Below are 7222 nucleotides of genomic sequence, written 5' to 3'. Positions count from 1 at the left end.
TAAGGGGGGATCTACATGGGGGACCAGGTCCCCCATATAGATCCCCCCTTACAGCAGGCCAGGGTGAGGTCCCCCATATAGATCCCCCCTTACAGCAGGCCAGGTTGAGATGAGGTCCCCCATATAGATCCCCCCTTACAGCAGGCCAGGGTGAGGTCCCCCATATAGATCCCCCTTACAGCAGGCCAGGGTGAGATGAGGTCCCCCATATAGATCCCCCCTTACAGCAGGCCAGGGTGAGGTGAGGACCGGACCCTGGCCTACTGTAAGGGGGGGCTCTATATGGGGGACCCCAGACCTAACCTTACCCTGGCCTGCTGTAAGGGGGGGGTCTATACTCAGTCCTGACTCCTGTCCTGTGTCACTCATGACTCCTACCTTTTTTTTGCAGGTGCACCCGATCACAGCAGGCTATGTCTTCTCTTCTCCTCCAGGTCCTCCGGCTCCTAGGTTTTCCTCCTGCGTCTGTCGCCACTGGCTCTCTCCTCTCTGGCCTGTGTCACCTGCCGCCGCTGCCAGCTTCTTGCTGCTGCCTGGGCTGGTCTGGTGTGGCTCCCGCGCTCAGCGCTGCGCTGGGCGGCCGCTGCAGTGCACTGTCCCTCCCCCAGATTGTCCCTCGCTCTCCGCACGCCTGGCACCACCCCCCCTCCACAGTGGGCGGCGACCCGGCGGCTGGGATTCGCACAGCGCCGCCGCCACAGCCAGCACTGCAGTGTGAGAGAATAAGTGAGCCAGGCAGGGCAGAGCTGCGGGTGCGAGCGCGCCCCCCCAGATGTTGCGCCCGGTGTGGCCGGCCCCCCCTGCACCCCCCACGCTACGCCACTGAGAAGGAGAGAGAGGGAGGGATAGAAGGAGAGAGAGGGGGGGGAGGGATAGAAGGAGAGAGAAAGAGAGGGAGGGATAGAAGGAGAGAGAGGAAGGGATAGAAGGAGAGAGAGGGAGGGATAGAAGGAGAGAGAGGGAGGGATAGAAGGAGAGAGAGGGAGGGATAGAAGGAGAGAGAGGGGGGGAGGGATAGAAGGAGAGAGAGGGAGGTATAGAAGGAGAGAGAGAGGGAGGGAGGGATTGGAGGGAGAGTGATAGAAGGAGAGAGTGGGAGAAGGGGAAGTAGTGAGAGTGAGGGGGGTAGTAGTGAGAGAGGGGGGCAGAGCCAGTAACACTTACCAAGTCCAGGAACCGGCGCTGACACCATCCATCCATCCATCCCATGGCTGAATCCTTCCTGCCCTGTCCAGCTTCAGTCAGTTTCCCTAAAGGCAGGGAGGTGGGTGGAGTCAATTTCAGGCGCGGAGGATGAAAAGAAAATCCTCCTGGCTCTGAATGCTGGGGGAGGATGGGAAGCTCTGTGTGCCCATTCAGCAGTTACTATTGGTCCCGCCCCCTGCCACCTTCCTCCCCAGCCAGCTTCTGTTTCTCCACGGAACAAGTGGGCGGAGCCCCGCATATGGCCCCGCCCACACCCGACATCAATGCTAAAACTTGACAGCTGCAATCACTGTCCTTGCAGCTGCCCCCCTCCGAATCGCCCACATATCACTGGCTGTGCTTAATGTTACAATGCTGATATGTAGCCCCGAGTTCCCGGCCAAACCCAGGCCTTGGGACTCGGGGCTAATCATTTTTAATGAGCAACAGGAGACCCGGGGCTTTTGGGGAGCACACTCGGGGCTATAGCCCCGGTCAGCCCCCCCCTGCCGACGCCACTGATGCTCAATGGTTGACATGTCCAGTGAGTATCCTGGCCATGCAAGAACTGGGATGTTTTCAGCTTCCAGGAATTGTGTACAGATCCTTGCAACATGGGGCCGTGCATTATCATGCTGCAAAATGACGGTGTGCCCATGTGAAAGGGGCCTAAAGTGGAGCAAAAGAGACTAATACTTGCCTTACCTCTAATGGTCCCTGTCCCTTGCCTGCGCCCGCATCTTCTTCTGTGTGCAGGTCTTCAGCCCTCTTCATTGGCTGGCATGGGATGACGTCACTCTTGCGTATAACACAGGAGTCAGTCTTTCCAGCACACAGGTATCGGGCCAACACTGTAAGCTGAGCTGAGCATACACAGTTCACTTTACATGCCATTGACCGCTAACAGCAAGCAGGTAGGTGTATTTTATTGCAGAAAAGATATTGTGTGTATCTTCTGCAGTAAAGAGCCTACCTGCTCGCAGTGAGTGAGGCCCATTGCACACTGTAGCTTCAAAAAGCTCAGTAAAGTGTTTTGTTGTACTGAACTAAAATGTAGCCCATTATTTACAATGTGCCTGTGCACACAGGTGTGTAAGCAAGAGACGAGTTCCTTAGTGTAAAAAAAAAAAAAAAGAAGGAAAATCTGTGTTCCTGGTCAGTATTTTGTGCCGGTGTGTGCAAATACGCGCATACGTGCCTAAATATAAATTCGTTTTCCTAGGAAGTTATTGTGCATATACATGTTAATTTGTGCAAAACACCTGAAATTCAGTCCAAAAAAGCAGAAGCTTAAACATCAGTAGCGTGTGCAAGAGGTCTAAAAGCAGGACTTTAGTTCTGCTTTAACCACTTGCCGACCAGTCACGTTGAACGTACTGCGGCAAAGTGGCTCGATTCCATCCAGCGGCGTAGTACTACGTCGCTGGACTCCTCCCCTTCTGGGCGGCGCTCGCGCGCCGCCGGAGGCACGCTCCCTCTGTGTTCAGTCACAGCGGGAGTTGAGCCAGGGGAGGAGCAGCGGCGATCGCCGCCGCTCTTCCCAGATCTTCGGGGAATCGAGTCTGGAGATCCGCCCGCTTGTGTAAACAAAGCAGGCGGATCTCCTAAGTGACAAACAGAGACAGATTGCAGGGTTCAGCATATCTGAACCTGCGATCTGTCCCTGTGTCACTCAGTCACCTCTCCCCACACACGTTAGTAAGCATCAGGCATACATTAACCCCTCCCTCTCCAATAAAGTTAACCCCTTCCCTGCCAGTGTCATTTTTACAGTAACAGTGCATATATATAGCACTGATTACTGCAGTAATGTCACTGGTACCCCCAAAAGTGTCAAAAATGTCAGTCAAGAGTCCGATCTGTCTGCCGCAATGTCGCAGTCTCGCAAAAAAAAAAAAAAAAAAAAAATCGCAGATCGCCGCCATTACTCGTTAAAAAAAAAAACACCAAAAATGACAGAAATCTTTCCCTTAGTTAGTAAACGCAATAACTTTTGCGCAAACCAATCAAATTACGCTTATTGTGATTTTTTTTACCAAACATAGGTAGTAGAAAACAAATTGGCCAAAAATGTTTAAAAAATTGGATTTTTAATTTTTTTTGGGGGGGGGGGAAATTTCATATAAAAAAAGTTGAAAAATATTGTTATTTTTTCAAAATTTACGCTCTTTTTTTGTTTATAGCGCAAAAAGTAAAAATCGCACAGGTGATCAAATACCACCAAAAGAAAGCTCTGTTTGTGGGGAAAAAAAGGACGGAAATTTAGTTTGGGTACGGCATCGCACGACCGCGCAATTGTGACGAATCGCAAAAAGTGGCCTGGACGCAAGACAGCAAAATCCTCCGGTGGTAAAGTGGTTAAGGCAACTCAGCCCGCATACTGACTCCCGTAGATCTGTTGATAGGGTTTTCTGTGGAGGCTTATTAGTATCCATAGACATTCCTATCAATGCCTACTCAAGAATGAGTAATGATCATATATATGCATTCAGATACCTTAAAAACGTGATAAGAAACGTAACAACGTAAAATTTAGGGGTCATTTTTTGCTGTGTTCAAGGGGAAAAAAAAAAAGCTTCTCAAAATGTTTTTTTTATGCCTTCAGTATACAGCTAATAGGAAGATGCTTTCCCATGACATTTCAAAGGGTCTATTTCAAACTAAATGAAAGAAACAAATCATTAGTGCTAAAAAAAACAACCATCCTCATCTTCCTCGGTTGTACAAATGGCTGTAAATGTCATAATGTCAAGAGATATGTGAAAGATTATAGTTTAGCGCTAGAACTAATCTCTGGTTTATTATCAGCTCATATTGTGTTCTAACCCCTTCTCAGCCCCCAATGCCACAGTGTGTTACAGCAGAAAAAGTGTCATGTCACAAGCAGAGGATTATCATTTCAAGGCAAGAAAAGTGGCGGAACCTCATGACTTGTGATGGAAAACATTTTTGTTTTTCTATGTGTCCTTAAACTCAAAGGTTATGCTGATTGAAAGAGAAGCGGAGCACTGACTTTGCCATGCCAGGATACCAACAAAGTGTTGATTGAAGAAAGATTTGTCATTAACTCACCGCTGCAATGTCTGGAACCCCTGTTCTTTGTACAGTAGTTCCTGCTTCATTTGCGATAGCTCCCTCTTCAACTTTTTAACCTAGTGGAAAAACAAAGCGGCAATCTTGATCATACATTAAGTTGGCAAGCTACAACTAATTTAAATTAGAATGCCAGCCAAAACTTTTTTCCCTACTTTTAGATAAAGTGGGAGAGGGTTAGTAAGGGAGAAAGTAAGAAAAATCCAAAACTGTAAAGAAAGAACAAAACAGAAAAAGAAAGATTGTCCAATGTGGTCACTTCCTATGGTGACATCTGTTATAGGTAGGATTTTTACCCTCATTGTGAGATTTCCACTTACTTCCTATTGTGTGTCTGTGCACAGGAAGTACCCGAAAATCTGCCCGATGATAAAACACCTTAAATAAAGAAATAGCCAGCATTTCTTAACCCCTTCATGCCTAAGTCGTTTTCTGACATTTGTTGCCTACAAGTTAAAATCTGTATTTTTTGCTTGAAAATTACTTAGAACCCCCCAAACATTATATATATTATTTTAGCAGAGACCATAGAGAATAAAATGGCGATCACTGCAAAATTTTATGTCACACTGTATTTGCGCAGCGTTCTTTTAAACTCAATTTTTGTGGAAAAAATACACTTTTATGAATTAAAAAAACAAAACAGTAAAGTTAGCCAATTTTTTTTGTGTATTGTGAAAGATGATGTTACGCCCAGTAAATAGATACCTAACATGTCATGCTTAAAACTGAGCACACTCGTGGAATGACGACAAACTAGGATACTTCAAAATCTCCATAGGCGACCTTTTAAAAATTCCTACAGGTAACCAGTTTAGAGTTACAGAGGAGGCCTTGTGCTAGAATTATTGCGCTCGCTCTAACAGTCGCAGGGATAACTCACATGTGTGGTTTGAACACTGTCTACATTTGTGGTTGTGACTTACATATGCATTCGCTTCTGCGTGCGAGCACGGAGGGATGGGGCGCTTTAAATTTTTTTTTCTTATTTTATTTTTTTTATTTTTACACTGTCCCTTCGAAAAAAGAAAACATTCTGATCACTTTTATTGCTGTCAGAAGGAATGTAGACATCCCTTGTGACAGTAATAGGCAGTGACAGGTAATCTTTATGGAGGGATCTGGGGTCTGTAAGACCCCAAATCCCTCCTCAGCACTTAAAAGAATTCAAAACGCCAAGTTTGTCTGTTTCAGTGTTAATTTTGGCAGAAAATTTCAATTTAGTTTTAGTCTTAGTCTTAGGACTAAAATGGCATTTTAGTTTTAGTCCTATTTTAGTCTTCTGCAAGTGTTTTAGTTTTAGTCGTATTTAGTCGACTAAAACTCCAGTATATTTTAGTCAACTAAAACGCCCTACATTTTAGTCGACTAAAACTCATTTTAGTCATCTATAATCAAATGGGTGTAGTTCAATTGTAATTTGTAATGCATTATTTAAGCATTTCTCTACAATTTCCAAACTCATTATATACTACTGCTGGTCCTGGAGTGAAAAATCTAATATGTTATTATTTATGCTTTGAACATGCACCAGTGTTAATTTTTGGCAGCAAATTTCGATTTAGTTTTAGTTATAGTCTTTTGACTAAAATGCCATTTTAGTTTTAGTCGTATTTTAGTCTTAAGACTAAAATGCCATTTTAGTTTTAGTCGTATTTTAGTCATCTGAATTGTGTTAGTCGACGAAAACGTTTTAGTCGGTTTTAGTCGACGAAATTAACACTGGTCTGTTTTGAATGCTGTCATTTTATTAAATTTGGCGCCTTTAATTCTTCTGTAAATCAAAAGTGATGTCATGACATCGCTTCCAGGTTACTAGATCCAAGACCCGAGGTTCGGGTTTCCGACCAACCGGTGGACTGGTCGCTCAGGCTTCCTGATGGAACGGGAGAGCCCAGGCGAGTCGGGAAAGGGGGGGACGTCCCCTCCCGCTGCTTGGGATAAAAGTCGAGCAGCTTCTTAACCGCATCGATTGTTATTCCCAGAAAGCCAACCACCGTATCAAAAAAACGGGGTGATGCGTGCAGCTTCAGGCATCACCCCGATACAACCCCTTCAAGCCAAGGCTGCCTATTTGCGTACAGTCAGCATGAAGGGGTTAAACACTATGGATTCGAAAAAGAGGTTTTAATGACAAACATTGGCAAGATTATGTGCAGGGCAGCCATCAGAATTTTTGGGGCCCCTTACACAGCCTTAGGCGGGCCCCCCCCTCTTGCTTTCAAGATTTAACTATGAAAAGTTATATGTAGGCCAAAAAATATGAAGCCTGCCACCACTACATTTCACCTCTCCTTCCTTCCTTTACATCCCCATTTCACAGTGAAATGAGGATGTAAAGGAAGGAGGGGGGGAGGGGGTTAAAATGTTCTGCTGGCCCAATCTAGCAGAGATGTTCCCATATATTCAGCAAAGGGACATCCCCATCCAGCAAAGAGACAGCCCCATATAGCAGAGATACACCCAATCCAGCAAACAGACATCCCCTCCAGCAAAGAAAAAGCCTAGCCCAGCAAAGAGACAGCCTCTCCAGCAAAGAGACATTCAAACGAAGCAAAGAAACATCCCCATATAGCAGAGAGAGCCCTATATATTCAGCAAAGCGTAATCTGAAGCCAGCGAAGAGACATCCCCATTCAGCAAAGAGACAGCCCAGTCCAGCAAAGAGACATCGCCATACAGCAAAGAGACAGCTCCATATAGCAAAGAGACACCAGCAGAGGCAGCACCGTCTAGCAAAGAGACATCCCCTGCAGCAACGAGACAGCCCAATACAGCAAAGACATCTGAATCCAGCAAAGAGACATCCCAATTCAGTAAAGAGATAGCCCCATATAGCAAAGAAACACCCAATTCAGCAAAGAGACCCCCAATCCCGCAAAGAGATACCCAATCCAGCAAAGAGACAGCCCATCCAGCAAAGAAGATACATCCCAATATAGCA

General features: G+C 45.9%; 1 protein-coding gene across 1 annotated transcript in view; it reads right to left on the bottom strand.

The window, feature by feature from the left end:
- Positions 1-7222, bottom strand: part of WWC2 (WW and C2 domain containing 2) — a 354353-nt gene that overhangs the window by 169842 nt on the left and 177289 nt on the right. Inside the window, exon 5 of the mRNA XM_082256568.1 lies at positions 4258-4337. Within this exon, the coding sequence (XP_082112694.1) occupies positions 4258-4337 (80 nt within the window). The remainder of the gene's footprint in view (positions 1-4257; positions 4338-7222) is intronic.

The sequence above is a fragment of the Pelophylax lessonae genome (genome assembly GCF_965119305.1).
Source record: "Pelophylax lessonae genome assembly, chromosome: 1".
In the NCBI taxonomy this organism is placed as follows: Eukaryota; Metazoa; Chordata; class Amphibia; order Anura; family Ranidae; genus Pelophylax; species Pelophylax lessonae.
Note: the sequence above shows the minus strand (reverse complement) of the source record. Positions and strands in the feature narration are given on the sequence as shown.